The sequence below is a fragment of the Perca fluviatilis genome, chromosome 18 (assembly GCF_010015445.1).
Source record: "Perca fluviatilis chromosome 18, GENO_Pfluv_1.0, whole genome shotgun sequence".
Lineage (NCBI taxonomy): Eukaryota > Metazoa > Chordata > Actinopteri > Perciformes > Percidae > Perca > Perca fluviatilis.
In genome coordinates, this window is record NC_053129.1 from 14,538,911 (window position 1) to 14,560,940 (window position 22,030).

Genomic DNA, 22,030 nt, shown 5'->3' on the forward strand with positions numbered 1-22,030 from the left:
AGTATGTCAACAAAGTGATAAATGCCATAGTATACTATATTATCACTTTTTTATTTTTGTACGTCGAAAAAAGTGATAAACAAGTCATAGTATAGTATGTCGAAAAAAGCCATAGTATAGTATGTTGAAAAAGTGATTTAAAAGCTATAGTATAGTATGTTGAAAAAAGTCATAGAATAGTGTGTCAAAAAAAGTCTTAAAAATGTAATAGTATAGTATGTCGAAAAAAGTCAAAGATTTCATAATATGCATATCTTTGTGGTGGGAGGAGACCCACACAAACTCCACATACAGACACCATGACCTGACTGGGAACCAAACCAGAAACTTTGACATGTCATTTCTCAATGGGGCAACGGTGCTTCTCACTGAGCCACAGCACTGTAGTCTACGATGTGGAAAAAGTGACAAAGAGTTATATTATGGTGTCATAATATAGTGTCGAAAAAAGTAAGAGTACAGTATGTTAAAAAAAAGTCATAGTATAGTATGTCAGAAAAAGTGATAAGTCATAGTATAGTATGTTGAAAAAGTGATTTAAAAGCTATTGTATGTTGAAAAAGTGATGAAAAAAAGTCTGTATAGTATTTCGAAAAAAGTGATAATAAATGTCATAGTATAGTATGTGGAAATAAATCACAGCGAGGGCAAGGCAAAGCAGCTTTATTTATACAGCACATATCAGCAACAAAGAAATACAAAAATGCTTTACCTAAAACATTAAAAAGCAGTTCAAAACAATTAAAAAACATTAAAAAAAGACAATATGAAAACAGCTTAAATAGAATAAGACATATATACACACAATTTATAAAATGTAAGAATAAGGTTACAGTGCAGTGTAAGAAATTAACATTTAATCAAAAAAGGCAGCATCAAAAAGATAAATCATCATCCTTGATTTAAAAGTACTGAGAGTTGCGGCAGACTTGCAGTTTTCTGGGAGTTTGTTCCAGATATGTGGTGCATAAAACATGAACTTAGTATAGTATGTCGAAAAAAAGTGATAAAAAAGTCAAGTATAGTTTGTCGAAAATAGTCATAGCATAATATGTCGAAAAAGTAGGCTAATAAATGCCATAGTACACTATTGTATCACTGTTTTATTTTTGTATGTCAAAAAAATTATAAAAAAGTCTTGGTATAGTATGTCGAAAAAAAGTGATTTAAAAGCCATAGTATATAGTATGTCGAAAAAAAACAGTATATTATGTCTTTAAAAAAGTAATAGTATATGACGAAAAATGTCTTAAAAAAGTCATAGTATAGTAAGTCGGAAAAAGTCATAGTATAGTATGTCGAAATATGTCATTAAAAAAGTCATAGTATGACAAAGATTTCATAATATGCATATCTTTGTGGTGGGAGGAGACCCACGCAAACTCCACATACAGACACCATGACCTGACTGGGAACCAAACCAGAAACCTTGACATGTCATTTCTCAATGGGGCAACGGTGCTTCTCACTGAACCACAGCATTGTAGTCTACGATGTGGAAAAAGTGACAAAAGAGTTATATTATGGTGTCGAAAAAAGTAATAGTACAGTATGTTAAAAAAAGGTCATAAAAAATCATAGTATAGTATGTTGAAAAAAGTCATAAAAAGTGATAAACAAGTCATAGTATAGTATGTCGAAAAAAAGTAATAATATAGTGTATCGAAAAAAGTGATAAAACAGTCTTATAGTATATAGTATAGTTTTATTCGGACATCCTGATGAGCCCTACACGAGACTGAAAACAACTTCATCACAACGCGGGTGACGTCACGACGACTCAGCTGCGAGACAAGTCGTGTTACCAGACGGACAGACATCATGGTGAGCTCGGACTGTGTTTAGCGTTCACAAAAACACTCCCAAAAGTTAGCTACAGATGTTTTTACTGCGTGTTTTATTGTTTTTTGACAAGTTTTAGGTTCTTCGAAGAACACGCTGTAACGTGCGTCTAACTAACGTAGCTAGCTAGCTAGCTTTTTAACAAACTTCACCGCCTAGCTAGCTTTCTTTAACGAAGCATTCGCGCTAGCTAGCTAATGTTATCCTAACTAATGTGAGAAATAAAGTTAATGAGGAGAAAGGATACACCCTAATAACCTTTTAGAACTCAGTTTGTTTTCTAGAAATACAGTAGTGCTGTGTGTATCTAGCTAACCTGGGAATTGAATGTATGACTGACCAACATGTCAGCCTGCTTATTTCCATCTGCTGAATTCACATCCAGCCGGAGGACATTGGCTTATAAAACCTGTTCACTGACCCCACCGACAGTTGATTAGCTATAACCTTTATGGACACTGTAGAAGTATATTTTCATGGTTAATTTCTGTTAATGCTACAGTAAAAGTACGTTTATTGTAGTTATAAAATTGCCGTTGTCCGCCGGCGAGCCTCTTTTTAAATTCAGTATCAAGTGAGGCTGCCCAAGAAAGATCCAGTATATAAGCATCCTAAACCACTATATAATTAATTAAAAACATTACAACTCAAATACCTTATATAACTTTATAAAAACAAAGCTTCAAGAAACTCCTCAACATTTCTTTTGAAATTTCTCCAAGGTTATGTGGAAATGTATGGCTCATATTCCCAGCAATAATCACAAAATACTCTTCTGTTTTTGTTTGCAGTATACATTTCTCTCAGACAGTATGGTTTGCATAGTTTGGTAATACTGATAAACAGTACTATATAACCATGCTGCAGTCAGAACATTGTTTTAAATCAGGAACTAGTTCTACAATGTGATTTTGAGAGTTTAGAGTCTCGGTTGTATGTGTCTACTGCCTTTTAAAGCTGTTTAAGAACTACAAATTCAATTCAATTTTCAAATCAAATCATAACGAGTTATCTCAAGACACTTTACAGATAGAGTAGGTCTAGACCACACTATAATTAGAGTACTGGAAATTCCAGTAATTCCCAAGAGCAAGCATTACTACAAGCAAGTTTTCAAAATTTTTTGCAAGAATTGATCAGGATGATAAAGTGATTTTGAGTGAATCATTCAAGGCTTTCTTCTCCAAGGCTGATACAGTTCCTTGTTTTGCTTTGCCTCAGAGCATACTGCCCACTCTATTATATATATATATATATATATATATATATATATATATATATATATATATATATATATACTCTATAATACATTAATACAAGTCACTGGAGACCTAAGTAAAACCATGGTCTCATAAGTCCACACTGCCAGATTTGTGAAGAGTTCTATACATGCTCTTCTCAAATACTGAGATGTTGTATGGGCATGTGACGCATCGTATTATAGGATGGTCATGACAAGTTCAGTGGCAGTTACTTACACACATAACTAGTTCTGTAAATGTATGAGGCCTGGTGTATTTTGATGTTTAGTATTTCTATCTTTTTCTAGCAGTGAGGAGCTACAAATGAGAAAACATCCAGGCCACAAATGAAAATCATCTCATGCTTCATTTTAAAGTTGCACAGAGGAGCATGCACCCTTTGCAGTAGGCAAATAAAACCTTCAGGAACGTATCTTTAGTCATTACTCCTCTTTAAAATTTCCCACTTAGCTGCTGTAACATTTCAGTGATAAATAATAAAGGGACCGACTATAAAGTAATTCCTATGGTATGTCCACTGTCCACTTGTAGCATTTCTATTCATTTTTGTAACTTGATCTAGGCGACAGCGCAAGTTAAATGCCCAACATTTAAAACTTAAATTGGATTTCACATGCAGTAAAATTTCTCATGTAAAACGTCTTCAGTCTCTTAATTTTCTATGTAAGCAAAGTGACAGTGTCTCAGCAGGGTTTTCCCGCAGAGCAGTGCCTCACTGAAATCATAATGGCTCACATTAAATATCTAAGTTTTCTAGAGAGATGTTCAGACATGGTTGAGTTGCTGTGTATTGATCGAAAGATCAAGATCAAATGTTTAAAGTCCACCAAGTTAAGTCCATCATGGTGGTGGTGGTGTAATTTTTTCTAACTTCTCTACAGGAGTTGACTCAGCAGGTAGAGAGATTGATTTTGGGGTATGTCTCTGGTTGGTTAGCAAGTCTGACGGGGCGTGGTCTCTATTGCTTCTTACTCTGTTGCTTGTCATGCTGTCATTTAACTAGTCAGCAGCAGTTTGAGCTGCTTCTTTTTAGCAGTTCAAATCCATTTAATAAAAATAGTATCTTTTACAGTGCGGTAGAAAGAATAATATTGTTCTTTGGTTGATTTTCCAGAATGAAGATGAAGCTCACCGTGCCATTTCTAGTCCTGGTCCTGCTCTCGGTCACAGGGCTGAGCCGAGCCCAGGTCAAGACCTCTCTCCTGGATTTGACCGACAACATGTGGGGCATCCTTCCCAGTCTCAGCCGCCCAGCAAACCACAGCCGCATCTTCTATGCAGTGATGTTTGATGCAGGGAGCACAGGGACACGCATCCACATCTACACCTTCATCCAGAGTGACTCAGGTAATATTGGAGAGATTACTCTGACCGGCTTTCCTCTGCTCTTTTACTTATGTTATCATACCAGCATCCAGGGTGAGAGGCAGGTTAAATCATATGTGTATTTACTTCACTAAGTGCATCATGTAATGTATTTACGTGGCCTGAGATCAATTGATTTACAATGCAAACAGCATCCTCGCAGCCTCTCAGTTCTGTAAACCTGTACATTTTTCACCTCAGGGGACATAGGTAATACTCAACTTCATTTCAGAAATAATCCTATTTTGTCAGATATTCAGCAAATGTATGCTAAGCAGATTTAGGCCTCTTAATGCTTTTAATAGCTGCTGCATATTTGATGTGGGCTGATCTTGTATCTTTTAGAGCTGCCTGTTTTGGACAATGAGATGTTCCATTCCATAAAGCCTGGTTTGTCAGCATATGCTGACTCCCCTGAAATGGTGAGTTCATTGTCAAATCTAATTGTTTATATTAGGTCGAAGGAAAAGGTCAGCTGGCTCTACATTGTATTCAGAAACACTGCCAGTAGCCTCCCTCTGCAGAAAATCACATTGCTAATGAAAGTAAGTAGGAAGTGAGAAAAGCAAAATGACAAACAAGCAGCCTGATATGTAACACTTCAGTTTTCTCAACTCACCCTGTTGTCAAAAGACAGTTCTGAGCGGTGCTGTTTTTGTAGTGAGCATCTGTGTCTGTTTTCTAAAGGCTGGACACACAGTGAGGATGTTGTTGAAGGTGGCCAAGAAGACTGTGCCTCGTCTGGAGTGGAAGAGAACTCCACTGGTTCTCCGAGCCACAGCTGGACTTCGGCTGCTGGCTGCAGAGAAAGCCCAGCTTCTTTTGAAGCAGGTAAAAGGGTGCATTGGTTCTGAGACATGACATACTGTTAGGACCTCTGTAACGTAGAGTGCAGTTTTTTTTAATCATAAGGGGGTTGTTTGGTGCTACATTATCTGACACTTTCTAGGGAAAGTTCAACCTCTTATCCAGGGAAGGAGCAGACAGAAGGGGAAAGAATATTTTCAGCGTTATGGCAGGTGGTACATAGACAAGAGAAAAAGTATTGTTATCAGAGTGGTGTGAGCTTAGTGTGGAAGGCTCTTGTGGAGGGGATAAGATAGTAATGGATGGCCCTGGGGCACCTTGGAAGATAAATGATACTTTGTTAATCCCCCTGAGGGAATTAATTAATCCCTTCAAGTGGAGGGCATCTCTGTATGAGCCACCATTACAGTAGATACCATTAAGGCCATTTCTCTGCTGCTTTTCTTGGTGCCCTCATGCTCTCATTCTCCCTCTCTCTCTCTCTCTCTCTCTCTCTCTCTCTCTCTCACTCACTTTGCCTCTCTTCCTCTTCTTCCACAGGTTCAACATGTGTTTGATGAATCTCCTTTTTTGGTCCCAGACAACAGCGTCAGCGTAATGAACGGCACAAATGAAGGTAACGTCTGCCCACCCTCTGTCCTGACAAGCAACACATTCGTCAGGTTATCACAGCCACTCATGTTCTTTCTGTAGCACTTTGTAGGTGGCATCAGTGATCCATCTGCCCTACTTTATGTGTGCTGTGCCATTTCCATGAGGCATCTTTTGTTGACTGCAGACTTTCTACTAAATTGCAGCAGATTATTGCTGTCTTTTATGACAATATTTAAGAAAATTAAATTGCTCTTCTGTAATTAGATGGTGAAAAGTTGTTATTGTCTGTTGTGCTACAGTGTAACTGATTTGTCAGCATTTCAACCTTGTTTATATAATTATAGTTCTTACTCCTGTGTTTGCACGTTTGTATATGCTGTAACCATTGTAATTTCTGTGAAAATCTGTCGTCAGCTTTTCTAAAATTACCTTGTGCGTTCCACCTGAAATGTCTGTTTTCTGTTTCTTGGTGTGCTTATCTCTTTAATGTAGGAATCCTGGCTTGGATATCTTTGAACTATCTGACAGGTGAGTACTGTAAACGGGCATCCAAATTTAACTTAATGTCTGAAACTATCATGGTGTCTTATTATAGACCCTGCTTCACAAATACAGGCTGAATGCTTCCAACTATGATTCCGTTGCCTCAAGGGGATAGCTCTGATCATTATCAGGCTCTGCGCTGGAATGTTTTATACTTATGGGTTGCACATTCTGTGTCAAATAGGCCTTTTGAAGATAGTATCTAAGGTATAACTGATTAGCGCCTCTCTGTTGTGGCTGCTGGATTAACGACAGAAATGTTTTCAGGTCACCTGAATGCACAAACCAAGAAGACAGTGGGCATCTTGGATCTGGGAGGAGGATCCACGCAGATCACCTTCCTGCCAAAGCTGAGGGTCAGTCATTTGATGGCATTCTTAGAGATAAACTCTTAAGTGATTAGTAGCCCACTATATATCCTTTTATATTTCACTGTAGAAAACCATTGAAAGTGTTCCTGTTGCTGATTACGTTGCCAGATTTGACATCTTTAACTCAACATTTGAATTGTATACTTACAGGTATGTTTTATTAAACACACATTTGATTTATATCTGATTGCATCAAATCACTTCCTGATTTAATCTCTTTTCGAGGTCATTTCCATACGTTTTTAAATTGGCTTTTGGTATTGACTGTGTTACAAATGCTAGTGACTTTGTTGTTGTAACTTTAGTCTGATCTGTTTTTAATTAGGAAAACCTCTATTATCTGCTCAGTCATTAGAATGTGAATAATAGGCATTTGTTTGGCCTATTGTCATAATGAATTACTTGTTACATGCACTGTCTGTTCCTGGTTGGTTTTGTAATTGTATCACAATCCTTTGACTTCATCCAGCTACCTTGGAAATGGACTGATGGCAGCGCGACTGGCAACGCTGGGCGCTTTGGGTGCAGAAGGTACTTCACACCAGCAAGAGTTGCCATTAGCTGTGTGGGTCTCTGAAGGATACTAAAACACAACAATGAGTCAGTTCTCTTAGTGCTCTTTCTGGTGTTGTTACCTTCCTTTCTATTTCTCCAAATACTGAGCAAAGGATGTAACGAGAGATGGGTTTTTTCTGGGATGTAATTTCAAGTGAGATCCTGAGATTAAACACTGAAGGACTTTGGAGAAAATTGTGTTAGTGACTGAGTCATTCTCAGACCATGGTGACCTGGCATGAAGCCGTTGAGCCAGATAAAAGATTAAACAAGTCACGTCTGTGCTCTAACAGGGTTGGAGTGGCGGGTTTTTAAAAGTTCCTGCCTGCCAAAGAAGTTCAGGGATGAATGGAGATTTGGAGGGCTGACCTATCAAGTGAGCGGGGACCCAGATGGTAAGATCCTATTTATACTTGAAGTCGAGTAAAACCAAAGATACTGTACTGTATGTGGGAATCAACATTTTTAAACATCCCTGTGAATTTTATTGTGATGAGGTACAACCCGGAATTTTCAGACTACGAACATCCAGAGTAAATCAGAGTATGTGACAGATTTGAGCGAATACAAAAACTGAACATTTTGTGACTGCAGGCAAACATCTGCAGTTATGATTATGAAGCCCATTAGAATGGATGAATTTAGCATAATTTCATAATGTTGTTCCAGCATTTAATGCATAATTCACATTGCTGTTTTTTTTCTTTTCCAGGTTATGCAGGGTACAAGCTTTGTTATCAGGAAGTACTTAAAGTGGTGAAGAGGATAATTCATCAGCCGTATGAGCTGGAAGACAGCAACGTGTTCTATGCATTCTCCTATTACTTTGACAGAGCTGTGGATGCAGGCCTTATCGGTTAGTACACACACCCTCTGTACACACCTTACATAATTATACAGACCCAGCAGGATGTTATTACCCATTCGAATGCAAGACGGAGGCAGGGAAATGTGAGTCATCTGCACTTGTCTCAGTGGATTTGTCGAACTATAGGTGTGTAGTTATTAGAGAAATTGCTATCTTCTGCCAGTCCAAGCTCAACGGGCACAAGCTCTATTATTAGTATCATGGAAGTGGGCCGGTAGATGTTCTCTCTTAATGAATGGTATAGCATTAAAAATGTGACCCCAATCACTTCCTGTTGCAGATGGGGTCCGAGGAGGGATGCTGGAGGTCAGAGACTTTAAGAAGAGAGCTAAAGAGGGTGAGATGAGCAAAGCAATGCATCCTCACTATGACAGATCTGCAGCTTCCCTGTACTTGACACACAGTGTGCATCTCAATAGTCTGGACTTGTGTCCTCGCTGCTATCTGAAATTCGGCCCTCATGCTATCAGCAGAATACAGATGACAACCTGACAGACACATGAATTCCCCTTTTTTTCTGCTCAGTGTGCAATAAGATGACAAAGTACCCTCCCATCAGTTCTTTCCTGTGTATGGACCTGACCTACATCACTTGTCTGCTCAAGGATGGATTTGGCTTCAAGGAGAGCACTGTGCTGCAGGTGAGCATTACACAACCCAATCTACAGGGTTTATGGAATTGCTTTTATGGAGGCAACAGATGGAAACTTGCAAGGCATTATAAAATCAACTATCAACAGAAGTTGTGTAGCTCAGACTTAAGAGTTGTATGAATCATACACTTAAGACATGAGCATGGTTACGTTTAAAATAGCCTCAATTTAGCATTTGTTAGTATCATTAGATAAGGAGACCATGGCATTGATGGCTGTGAGTTATCCTTTTCTGTCACCCGACATTTGCAAAAAAAACAAATTGTATGATATATATTTTTTTTTTATTCTAGTACACCCTTTGACATAATCACATAAAGAAGTGATGCCCCAGATCTAAAATAGGAGCACAATTCATGCTAAAGGAAAGATTCTACACAAAAACTGTTAATCTTTTTATTTCAATAAATATAAAAGGCATTTGAGTGATTTGGTGTTGTTTTTTTCCCTCCTAGTTGACCAAGAAAGTGAACAACGTGGAGGCAAGCTGGGCATTGGGCGCCACGTTGGACCACTTTCACAACCTGAAGATCCACTGAGAAGGGAGGAACAGCCACTGCTGATTTAGGTGGTGCTCAATAACCAACACGGGTAACGTCGTGCACTACCTTATCTAACGGCCCCAGACATCTGCAGTGTTTCATAAGGAAGGAGCTAACCTCATGAGCAATTCTTAATTTCTCATGAAGCAATTATTCTCAAGTGGTGATGTATCGAGCTGTAAATGAGCAACAGCTTTCCTACTCAGAGAACAAATCAAGCACTGGAGGTTGACATTAGAGTGAAAGCTGTTACACATAACACTCAGTTAATGCAGCTTTGGGCCATTACTGGATACACAATTAGTTTGAGATAGATGTTTTTGTGTTTTGGCTTGTTAAGCTGGTTGTGCTGTGACCAGTGTTTACATGCAGCAATGTGATATACTGTGCTCCGGTAGTTTCTAGTATCAAGTGTTTGGTAGTTAGTAATAATGGGGGTGTACACATGTCTGGTATATTTAAAATGTGACAGTCAATCATATCAGCCATTGAAGTTATAAAAAAATAAGTGGCATTCATTTTCTGTTAGAGAATATCATCACTGCATTTCAACCCCAGACTGCTGTTTATAATGTTAATGCACAAAACACATGGACATTATATTTTCATAAACTTTGAACCCGTCTCAGTATTTCTTTGGGAGTAATTGTTTTCAAAAACTAGAGGAAAAAAAAGGTCGTTTGTACAAACTTTGCCATTTGACACTTGTCAAAATAAAACCATCATCGGTTACTAATTACAAATATCTACAGGGGTGAGAGTCAGCAGTTCATCTATTTACAAATGAGATGTCTACGTCCAATGTGACGGTTAGTCTAGCGCTGCTGAAATAGGCAGTGTGTGACATTTTTCATAATGGCAGACTACAGCAGCGCCACCACATCTTCTCCATATGCATGGTCTTCTGTCGTCATGGTCACCAGTTCATGTGGCTGAGAGAGAACAACCACTGAGTCGGCAGAGCCTGGAGGGAGGGGGACACAAAGACAAGTTCCAAGAGAAACTACCTGGGAACATGAATGCTGTCTGAAAGTGAGACTCCTGTCACTCTGTATGTACCTACAGTCATTAGGAGACAAAGCACCTTTCAGGGCCAAAAAACACTCTAGAACGTTTGTCCTTGAGTTTCTGCAAGCTTTCACCTGGTTATGCCTTTTGATTTTAATGTTGACAGGCCAATTTAGGAAGCTGAAGGACATGTACAGACCCATGTAGTACTGATCCTATAAAGTATTCAGTCCAAGGGGGTCAATACTTATTTTCAGGCCTTACATATGGACTTTAAAGGACAATTACAGTGCAAAATGAACCTAGGGGTTAATAACGTGTACCGAGTCAACCGTTCTCTGGCATATGTTTTCATGTTAATCGAATGTGGCTCTAGCTTGAAACAAGATACTGCTGATTAGCTTCTAACGCTAGCCTTTGGGGCAGAGGGTAAATCGCTATTTCTACAATACTTCAACGGTAGCAGAAGGAGGCTCCCTACATGTAAACCGAAGCATTGAGAACTTTGTAAGCGTACAGACAGTTTATTCAAAAGAGAGTTTATAAAGACTGTACAGTTCATGTATACAGGCAGGCACCATCTTGGGAAAACCGTCATGACCAGACAAACCACGAACACACGTTATTAACCCCTAGGTTAATTTTGCACCAGAATTGTCCTTTAAGCTCTGACAAATGGGAACAATTTCAAACAAGTGTGTTGAAATCGATAGATAACATGCTATATATCCCAAAATGTATGTTAGCACAATATAATGTACAAAAAATACACTCATTAAATAACCATTAAATAACCATTAAATAACCATTTAGCCGTAGACATATTCTCTTACATGGGTGGACAAAATGACACACAACACTGAGTAAATAAGTAAAGATCTGTGTTTGCTATTTTGTTGAGACGGCCAGAGGTGTTGACTGAACTCTCTTTTGAAGTGTTGTTACAAAAAATACCCTATTAAGTCACGGGAACCCCAGTCAGACAGAGAATATCAGTCAAAAAAATAAATAAGACAATAAATTAAGAAAATAACTAAAAACAAAGTATATGACAAACACTACTACAACTTCTGATAATACCATGTAAATTCCCAGTGTATATTGGAGAAACGGCCTAGAAGATGATGTATAAGCACTGCACATATAGTTCAATATTACAACCTTATATTAACACGTCAGCGCCACATGCATCGAAATTCATCAGAAAACATTTACATTGAGGATCTAGCAAATTTGACAGCATTGGACCAAAAATCAGGCGATGTAGAATCCGCACCATGCAACGCTCGTTATAAAATCTCCATTTAGAAAATATTTTTCGCAAGGAATGATCCAAGAGTTGAATAAATAAAATCATTTCAGAGTAACAATTTTAGCAAGGACTAAAACCAAGACGAAACGAGGCAGGACTGACAGAGGGTTTGTTAAGCAAGCTACCGACAAGCTGTGGGTTTCAACGTGGACAGTGACCGTGGTTACCAAAAGACTGACACCAGCAATGATTCAAAAACACTTCACAGGACATTAGCAACACCACAAGTTGACTCAGCACCACTGACGCTGACACAACAGTGCAAGCTTCACTATATTATTGTTGTGACATGTTATTTAGTCCACCCTGTATGTATTGGGTTTTCCCTGCCAGCGTGTGTAAAAGGCATACCTGGTGATCTCAGCATGGCATGGTGAAGATTCATGGGTTCAACAGTTGTTGTCATGGTGACCATACCATCTCCATTTTCGCCGTCTGCCTCCAGCAGGCTGCTTTGTGTCAGAGCCTCTCCTGTCAGTCACAAATAGACAACCAAACCTTAGCTTTTCCTACAAAAGTAGCAACACTACTTAATCCACCATCTTCATAGGATTTAAAGCAAACAACATACAGTAAGTCTGAGAAGTCAGTGTTCATAGCTGAAATCTGCTCATTATTACTAAATTTAAAATTACCTTTGACGCTTGTGTGGAAATATTTTTGTTGTTGTTTTTCCAGGACTGTAGTTATTCCAACACAGTCGATTCAATAATTCATCCAGTAACTCAGAAAGTACCCCTCTGTTGTGAAGCAGCATCTTCCTTTGCTCTGCTTTTACAAAAGACCAGCCTATTTGGGGAGACTGACCCGAATAAATCTGCTGTTTATAATTAGAGCTTTGGCAGCGCTTCCTCTCTGGTGCTTCCCCACTGCTACACAAATGTGACAAGTAGGAAAATGCGCTGTCTGCTCTCAATGTTTCACGCCACAAAAAAAAACTAATTTAAGCTGATCTCGTACAATTAGACCATATGTTGGAATGTAAAAGAGCTCAATGAGAGACGCTGTTAATCTGAAGAGGTTCTGAAACTGATACTAAGAATAGAGGCAGGAGTGAACTTGGGTACATTTCCCACAGCTGCAGTGGGAAATTTGTAAGCTGATGGCAAAAAGACATGGAAGCTGGAAGACATGAATTTGAGTTACCACTTTAACTTGGTAAATACATACTTTTCAGACAAATCTGACCCCATCACAAGACGCCCAACGGGCCTATTTCTGCAGTAGAGCTGTGCTGTCTCTGTTTTTCCAGAGATATGTGCGGTCTAAAACAATTCAGCTACTGGCCCTGAAGAATACACATTTGAATGATACATTTTTAAGCGCCAAAAGGCATTAATTATTCAAGAAATGTTTCTGAATGTAACAAACCAACACTATCTCTATGCACATTTTAAAATGGATGGGCTGCTTGAAGCTACATAATCCAAGGATTAGCATAGCAGTGAGTGAGGGAGTGAGTAAAAGACCTGTTTCTCTGCTTTCACTGCTGAGCCCGTCCTCTCCGTGTCTCTTCCTCATGTGGACGTTTCTGCTGCCGGACTGAGAGAAGGTCTTCCCACAGATCCCACAGTGATGAGGCTTCTCACCTGAGAAACACAAAGAGATCCTGTGATCCCGTCTGCGACTGATACGGGATGCATCTCTTCAAAGCAAATGATCTATACTATAATCCGTCCACCAATCACTAAAAAAAGCGCTCAGCTGTTAACCCTGTCCCACTCACCAGAATGTACGAGCATGTGTTTTCGTAGACTGGAATACTCTGCAAAGGATCGGCCACAGCCATCTGCTTCGCACAGAAAAGGCTTCTCTCCTGGAAACACAAACAAACAAACACACACACACACACACACACACACACACACACACACACACACACACACACACACACACACACACACACACACACACACACACACACACACACACACAACCCACCCACACACACACACACACACACAGTTGATCTCTACAATAGTAAGAATTAATATAGTAAACTTACAGAACTCATGGTGATAGCTGACCTATTTTGACGCACAAGAACATAAAAATATCATTTCATCCAACTAAGTGGATATTATAGTGCATAGAAAAGTTCTTCCAGACATATGGGCAAAATATAAAACACTGTATAGTGTAGTCTAACTGGTCGAAGCAGACGGTGGAACAGGCCATCAAAAATAATCTTAATGTCACCCTAAATAAAATATGACCTAGTACCGTTACTTATTGCAGCAGTGATATGGAGGCGCCGGCGCTGCTGACTCTTCAAATCTCCGGCCGTGACTGCACCAAGGAAGCATTAAATGAGCAGAGCCAAATGGCCCGAGTCAGTTATTGCTTCCAGCGTGTTTGGGCCGTTACACACAAGTATCTCCTGCTCCCCACCTGTGTGTATGCGTCTGTGGTTCTTCAGGTTTCCAGCTGTGGTGAACTTCTTGCCACAGTTCTTCTCCTTGCAGATGAAGGGCTTCTCGCCGTTGTGAGTTCTCATGTGAACCTGCAGCCTCTGCAGCACGTAGAAACTCTTCCCGCAGCCCTCTGCGCCGCACCGGAACATTCGGTCATTCCTGGGAGCCGAGATAACCAAACAAACAAACAAAGCCTCGGTGTCTCCCGTGCGCACGTTTCATTTGCAACAGCCCACCACAATGTCAGAGAGGGCAACCACAAACAGATTCCTCCTGCAGTACAAATACACACTTCTTTCTGAGCCTCCGCTGTGTTTCTCCCGATAGGCCGCTCTGTCTGCCTCCACCATAAACAATCTGTGGAAAACGCTGTTCAATCACTGCTTTGACTTAACTGTAAGAAATAATATGAACGGCGCTCATCCAACACAGCTGTCTTTATCATTGATGAACAGTAAAGTCAACACTAAACGTACCACTTTCATAAACTAACTTAATCTTAAAAGCTGGGCAAAACAAGGCAAGATGCAAGCAGTATTTACTCTGATGTTTACATCAAATAAATCCTATTGTCAGTGATATTATGAATTTTGGTGTAGACAATAAAAGGTCTGACGAAATCTATGAAGATGACTAAAATTGATTTTCTTTGCCTGCACACTTTTAATGCACGGGGAACAGACGCACTTTAAAGTAATACCTTCTGTTTAAGACGTCAAACATCTGTTTTGCATTTTGGTTTTACATGCAATAATAGGATACTTAAAAGCTACCGTGTGTAATAACTTGTATAAAAAGGTTATAAAACTGTATTAGCCTGCAAGCTTTTAAATTTGGTAAATGTTTCCACATAAGCCAGGATTTGCACAGGGTTAAATATTCGTACTTGTGAAAATGGCATCTCGTTGGGACTGCTGTCTGAATCCATTATCTTCCCTGGCCGTGTGTGTGTTGTGTCACCTGTGTGTTTTGAGGTGGTATTTGAGATGAGCCGGCCAGGTGAACGTCCTGCAGCAGCCCTCAAACGAGCAGCGGAGGATCTGCTTGGAGAGGGGGCGGCTGGTCCGAGACGCCAGCTCTGGCTTGTCCCTGTCTGCTGTCAAACTGTGTGTGTGGTCACCTAGGCAACCAGAAGAGGAGAGTGAGCGGGGTTGTGCAGAAAACAATACAGGAGTGCCAGGCAGCCGGCCTCTGGAGCCCGGCTGTATAAACGCTAATCATCGGGTACTGACTGAGACCTGACCAACAACTGCAGCCAAAAGAAAACCACCCGAAGCTGAATGCAATCACTCGCTTTTCACCTGCCCGGACTCCCCGCTCTGAATGCCTGTAAAAAAGGTCCAATTTTGCATACGGCGTGCCGGCAGTAATGCACCTAAAAACTGATACCCCGCTGCTCATCTACAGAAAGTTAGTAGGAGGGCAGCCATTACACTGGCTTTAATCCTGCACTGAAACCACTTACAGTCTGCTGCAGATCTTGTATTTAACAACGTACAAAGTATTTTAAGCCCTTTCCTAACTGGTGTACTAGCTCAGAATAAGACCTTATAAACCACGGTAAACAGACCCAGGTTTCGACAGTAGGAGATCAACTAGGAGCCGACAAAGACGAAAATAAACGTCACTCTCATATCAATTTTCTAAACAGGACCTCTGGCTGCAATTCGGCTCAGAAGGAGTTCAAAGATCAGAGCTGTAGCTAAGAGTCAGGGTTTCCTTGAATGTCATGGGCAAATTCTTTATCTCTCAGGCAGCCCGTGGAGGGAAGTTAAAAGTGGTTGTGATGAAGTCCTGACTCCTGGTGTGGGTCAACAGCTTGCTACGGCACTGTGCGCGCGCTGCAGGAAATGAACGTTTGTCTTGGGTCAGAGCAGACAGCTTCACAGTTGAGAGAGTGAGAAGAGATAAAGGGAGTGAGCAACAGGTTAACCCTTGTGTTGACTTCGGGTCATGTTGATCCGTTTTCAATTTTTGTTTTATCTGAAAATATGGGACGTAGAAATAAGCGCTGAAAATGTGTAGAAGAAATGTTTTTTAAATTTTAAAACATTGGAAAAAGCAAAAACAAGCCGTCGAAAACATAGAAAAAAAAAAGGTTGGCGGGAAAACAACACAAGGGTCAAGATATAATGTCGGCAAGCGGAGAAGCTGCAGTAAACGACCCTCGACAATCAAAGCTGAGTTTTGGAAACTAATTCTTTCAAACGCATTTTCTATCATACTTGATTTGGAAACTTTTGGAATCTATTTGCCTATTTGACTACAGGGTCAACATTTTGGTTAACAGCTATCAGACATTTTTCTTGGCTGGGAGCAGTTGCTACGCAACCAGGGAAAACTGCAGGAAGTTACTGGTCCCGGCCAAAAAACAAACAAACAAAAAAAAAACAGTCCCTGTGTCCGTCTTTCTGACCACTGCACACGTGTAGCCTCTGAAGCCTGCATTAGTCATACTACTAAATGCACATTAAATCATCACAGACAATGTGTGCTGAAGCGTGATCAATGTTTCACCATAATGGGCCATTTAGACCGTCACTTGATATTTGCAGTCAGACTCGCAAACTCCGTTTAGACAAAATTACTAATGCTTTTTGATTTAGAGACTTGTGATGAGAAGTGTTGAACACAGTTTCAGTCGGTGCTGATTACACTTCATTTTCATCTCGGCGCTGACCTCATTTCTCTTCTTTCGGTCTTTGATGCCTGCTATAATAAGTAGAACAGCCAATGATGTTGTCTTAACCATAAACACGCACAGCTTCCTGTACACAGCCTTCATTTTCATCTTTTAAATTTTCTCTCTTTTAATTTTACATGACATCACAGACAGGCTGTAATGAACATGCCACTGGCACCGCACACATCTATAAACAGCAACATGGTAGCATTTTATTATGAAGCGCCTGTTTGACTTTACTGTCCGGTGTAAAGGACCTCTAAGACAAAGTGACTTTTACCGTTACTGACGCTTGCAGCTCTGGCGTCCTGGCTGGCCTTGGCATCTCTGGCAAGCTGTGCCCGCGTGGCGGCAATCAGGCTGTCGTGTGCCAGCTCCTGTACCCGCAGATACCAGGGAGCACTGCCATCGATCCCATAGTCCCCCGATGAGACCCCCTCATCGTCATCCTCCCCGGCGCCATCTGCGGCGAAGATCAGGGACTCTGAGGAGGCTGTGATGCCTGAGAGGGAAGAAAGGGACCACTGTGAAACAATAACATTCAAAGCCAACGCAACATTCAGCACGATCATCAATGGCCTCAGTCCCTCTAGGACACATTTATGAATTCATTATTGTCCTCCCATCACGCTCGGCAGTTTGGGGTTTGATGTTAGAGCTTTATTCTGAAACCCTATGAGTATGCTGGACAACTCTTGAATTTCCCCACAGGGATGAATAAAGTATATTCTATCTATCTACTGCATCCATCTATCAATCACACATTGAAAAAGCACAAACACGCTAAAAAACAACAACAATCCTTAATATCCCTATTTAGGATTTGAATTTAATGTAACAATAGACAGAAAGTGATTCTGTCTGCTGAAAAGCCTTTTCTATCCTTCACATCGCTCACCGATTCACAAACAAAACACAGCACACTGCACAAAAGGTGTAAGTTAATTTTTTGGCTCCCCTGCCATGGTCTGATGAACCAAGAGAATGGGCCTGCCAAGGACCATTTCTTCCAGCCAAAATAATTCACAGTTCTTCATGAAAATGTGTCACCCCATTTCTTTTTAGCGCTGTGTGTAGAATCGGGAGGCGTGCGAGACACAAGATCAGATTTAGTGAGTTTTAATTTAAAACTTCTCACTCTTTCAAAATGGTGTTTGAAATCCATCAGGAAGTGACTCATCTTACAGGAATAGGCTTTGGACTCCGTTAGCAGTTGGTTTAGTGTTTCTTTACCTTTGGCAAGGTTCAGTAGTACGTAGGAAGTGCTGTCTGACTGTTGGAGGTCATGGAGGATGGGTGGGGGGCTGGGTGAGGCCCGTGGATGAGAGTGTGTCTGGACCACTAACGGGCCTCGCTCGGACACACCTTCGAACTCGGATAGGGAGGGAGCAGTCTCAGGCTCATGGCTCAGGCCTCCTCCTGAGGAGAAAACCATTGTTTGTTAGGGTTAGTCCTGAATTAAACACTGCACCTTATCTGCAAATTAATATCACAAATAATCAAACACTGTCACATAAGTGCATGGTAATTGATTGCTTTAGTGACATGATTGTAGACTAGCAAAAATGTAGATATAAAAATAACCTTTTCAATTATGTAAAAGTAATTTCAGAAAATGGCATAATTCGATATCAATTTTTAGGCTCACGATTCGATTCAAAAATCGATTTCCGACTCAAAAACGATTATCGATTCAAAAAAAAAAAACGATTCACAGTATGTAAATGTAGTTACTTTTCCCATGTGATTGCAGTAGACATACAATTTATTTAAAAAAAAATAATTTTGTTTTTTAAAATATGAATCGATTTTTGGAATTCTATGAAATCGGTAGAACTTGAATCGCGATTCGAATATGAATAGATTTTTTTGCACAGCCCTAACATGTATAAGGCTTCAAGGATACACATAATGAAATGTGTAGGAACCACTGAATATAAACACATCTGTGTCTGCTTACAAGAAAACCCTGCAGGGCACCTTTAATATATAAATACATACAATAGCTAGGATTAGTTCTATCTGCACTGTCAAAGGTGCACTTTTTTTTTTCTTCAAAGTAGATTTACAGGGAATCATATACACGCAGCCAAATGATCATAGACACAATGTGTCATAAGGGGCATTTGTGCATCCAAACGGAAAAGCTACTGATGATGAAGTATTTTAAGCAAATGATAATCCTGTTTTCTACAACTGAGTCAGATGGAGCTTGTCGGATCTAAAAGGGAATCTTGATCATCTGAAGGACATGGAGATGTTGTGAAAGAAGAAGAATATCCACAAACCTAAAACACTGAAAAACACTACACAGAGTACAGGTACTCCGAGCCAGGGAATCTTTGAAACATTTAATAAAAAAAAAAATATTATTATTATTATTGTGTGTGAATGTGCAATAGTCTTAGTGACATAGCCTGTAAAACTAAATGCAGGTCTTCCAACGTCACACACACACACACACACACACACACACACACACACACACACACACACACACACACACACACACACACACACACACACACACACACACACACACAAAGTATTTTCTAAGTCTTCTCTACATATTCATACTATTATCTAGAAACTCCATACACACCTTACAATGTTTACATCTTTCATACATTATGGGCATTATTCAACTTTGAAAGACAGTAAACCAGTTTAATGTCAGCTTTTTAACATCAAGCATTCACAATGCAATTTCAGAAATTGCATTCTCTACTTTGTCATGGACTGCTGCAGTTGCATTAAAAAAAGAAATGTGGCATATGTATTCCATGACTTGTACACTTTGATGCAGAACTGGGGGGGGGGGTGGGGGTATTTAGAAACAAGTTGGCAAACGACGTGACAAACTTGTTAGCATAGCAAACAGTTGCTTATTAACTTATCCAACAGTTACGGAGCAACATTATCATTCATTTGTGTTTCTGGCCACCTTTTAGCTCTGTTTTTGGTCTCTACCAACTCCTGAGGGAAAAATCTGGCTTTTTAGCTGCTAAATGCTTCACTATGTTCACCAGCTAGTCACTAACTGTGTCTGTCTGCTGTTTGGTGGTGAGCAGGTAGTGTACAGTTCATTTTAAGAGCTTTTTTCGCTGAAAACAGCTGCCTGTAGCGTATAGCGGAGGGGGAGCTGCAGATTCAGCTGATACTTCTCTTTAGCTTCATCACTACAAGCCACCCCTTTTACATTGTCATTTGATACACACCGAGAGACAGGGCTCACTTCGTAGGAGCTTAAAAATAATAATAAAAAAGATTTGTGCAATGTTGTAAGTAACGTTCAGGAATCGGTATCGAAGTCCCGGTAGCGGTATCTGTAATGGTATTGAACGATACCAAGCCCTAGTGTTACCAGTTACCACATGTCACACAATACCACAAGTGATTTGTGTGTGAATCCTTTTAATCTCTAAATATCAAAGTGGCTATAATCAGTGTTTTTACAATAACTATGACTTTACGACGTGTGACGTTGGACAGTCAGCTTTATTAGATCCTGGTAGAAGCATGCTGCATGCTGATTGGCTCACTGACCCTGATGAGATGTACTCATTTAGGTATTTAAATTTGGTATTGGATGATTAGGCACTTTTCCATACAGGCAATTTGGTCGGTGTCTAAAAAGTATAGAATTCGGTACCCAGCCCTAGGTGACACTGAAAATGAGTAAGCTCGGAATAGTACTGCTAGTATTTTTGACCTGTGGTGGACAAAAGGCTGCTGACCTGTGAGCTCCAGTGGGCTGCACAGCGAGCTCTCAGCTGGAGACAGCAGAGGCAGGGGCAGAGGCAGAGGCAGGGGCAGGGGCAGGGGCAGGCAGGGGTGTTTGGACTCCGAGTCCTCCAGACCCTGCACCAACGGGATGGACGCGTTTTGCACAAACTGCACCAGCAGCTGAGAAGAGAAAAAGAGAAGAGCCAAGCTCGTGTCTTATTTAATGCATTATTCCAAGTCACAACAAAGTCTCCTGCCCCTGCAAATTGACGTGGGTCATGGAAATGATGCCAATACCTCTGGTTTGGAGTCAAGCTCATCAGAAAGCATGGGTCACCCTGTGTGGAACCTGCAGAAGGATAAAACCGATCCATCAAAAGGCACCCACATTTGGAACGATTGGCACACGTCTAATAAAAAATAATTCTTACCTCAAATTTCACCTGCTAAATGTTGGATTCTGTGTCGGTCATACGGGGTGGGTGCAGGTCGTCTTTGTGTCAAAACCATCGCACAATCTGCGGTCAAACAACAGGACAAAACGTCAAATGAGCAAGTGAACGTTGAGGCTTCGCTAGCTGACAGCGAATCGCTACAACTTGACAATTAAATGCCAAAAACAAAGCAATCAAACAATGCGGCTAAATGTAGCTAAAGGTTGACATTGACTGCACCGCGTCAGTCTAAACTGTGGTGGATAAAACATGCAGATGACAGACTGTCTTGTTAAGTTAGCTAGCAGGGTTAGCAGTTACCAAACTAGCTACCGGGGCTAACACACAGATGTTAGCTGCTGCCCGGTGTCAGAGCCCGCTCGCTGGCGACACACTGTACGTATATTTTATGTAATTAAATCTTAAGTGACATGAAACTAATTAGTTTACCTTGTTTTAGTTGTGTATCTAAGCTAAAGAGTGAGAGTACTATTCATCTTCTTCTTCTTTGAATACGAACGGTATGCTGGCATCCTTAGTGTTGCATTACTGCCATCTACTGGAGTTAGCTACCGCCATGGCCTGCCCGACAGTGTCCATTTTCCACACAAGGATCCATGATCGTCGACGCCACCCAGTGGTCTAAACTGTAAACTACAATGTAAGGCCTGACAAAATCGTTATTACATCCATGGACAAAATTCACCCTGGAATCTGAAAATTATTGAGGCAGTATTGCTTATTGCAATCCATAAATAAATACATTTTTTATTTATTTAAAAATAAAATAAGTAAGTGACCTGAGCCATGTCTTGGTCTTTTTTTTATTGTATTGAAATGTTGAGTCTCTTAGGCAACTGTAATTAAATGATACGAGTGCTCTATGTGTATTCTTATCAAAAGGTCTTGAAGACTGTTTTAAATATATTCATTGTTTGTTGGATTATTTCTTCACTGGAGCAGTGGTATACAGGCATATAGGCAGTATTCACCACTTTCTCATATAGCATTAACTTGTAAGTATCCTTATTTTAAAGCTTTCCAAGTAAGT

General features: G+C 40.2%; 2 protein-coding genes across 4 annotated transcripts; one reads left to right on the forward strand and one right to left on the reverse strand.

Moving 5' to 3' along the window:
• Positions 1 to 1,704: 1,704 nt before the first annotated feature.
• Positions 1,705 to 10,021, forward strand: LOC120546629 (ectonucleoside triphosphate diphosphohydrolase 5-like). 2 transcript variants are annotated; one of them, XM_039781697.1, is made up of 14 exons: positions 1,705 to 1,824; positions 4,219 to 4,451; positions 4,815 to 4,891; positions 5,157 to 5,300; positions 5,817 to 5,892; positions 6,363 to 6,398; positions 6,681 to 6,769; positions 6,852 to 6,934; positions 7,254 to 7,315; positions 7,633 to 7,734; positions 8,052 to 8,195; positions 8,488 to 8,544; positions 8,733 to 8,848; positions 9,316 to 10,021. In XM_039781697.1, the coding sequence occupies exons 2-14, from the start codon at positions 4,220 to 4,222 to the stop codon at positions 9,397 to 9,399; spliced, it is 1,302 nt and encodes a 433-aa protein (XP_039637631.1). In that variant the 5' UTR covers positions 1,705 to 1,824; position 4,219; the 3' UTR covers positions 9,400 to 10,021. The 2 variants fall into 2 exon arrangements, with proteins under 2 accessions (XP_039637631.1, XP_039637632.1); XM_039781698.1 differs by lacking the exon at positions 1,705 to 1,824 and adding an exon at positions 1,847 to 1,868.
• On the reverse strand, positions 9,128 to 21,550 carry znf410 (zinc finger protein 410). 2 transcript variants are annotated; one of them, XM_039781695.1, is made up of 13 exons: positions 21,430 to 21,550; positions 20,977 to 21,063; positions 20,843 to 20,894; positions 20,557 to 20,725; positions 18,053 to 18,238; positions 17,100 to 17,321; positions 15,097 to 15,256; positions 14,114 to 14,295; positions 13,449 to 13,538; positions 13,192 to 13,311; positions 12,358 to 12,511; positions 12,074 to 12,193; positions 9,128 to 10,366 (listed from the first exon to the last, which is right to left on the reverse strand). In XM_039781695.1, exons 3-12 carry the CDS (start codon positions 20,873 to 20,875, stop codon positions 12,112 to 12,114), a joined length of 1,398 nt encoding a protein of 465 aa, XP_039637629.1. In that variant the 5' UTR covers positions 20,876 to 20,894; positions 20,977 to 21,063; positions 21,430 to 21,550; the 3' UTR covers positions 9,128 to 10,366; positions 12,074 to 12,111. The 2 variants fall into 2 exon arrangements, with proteins under 2 accessions (XP_039637629.1, XP_039637630.1); XM_039781696.1 differs by lacking the exon at positions 12,358 to 12,511.
• Positions 21,551 to 22,030: the final 480 nt, after the last annotated feature.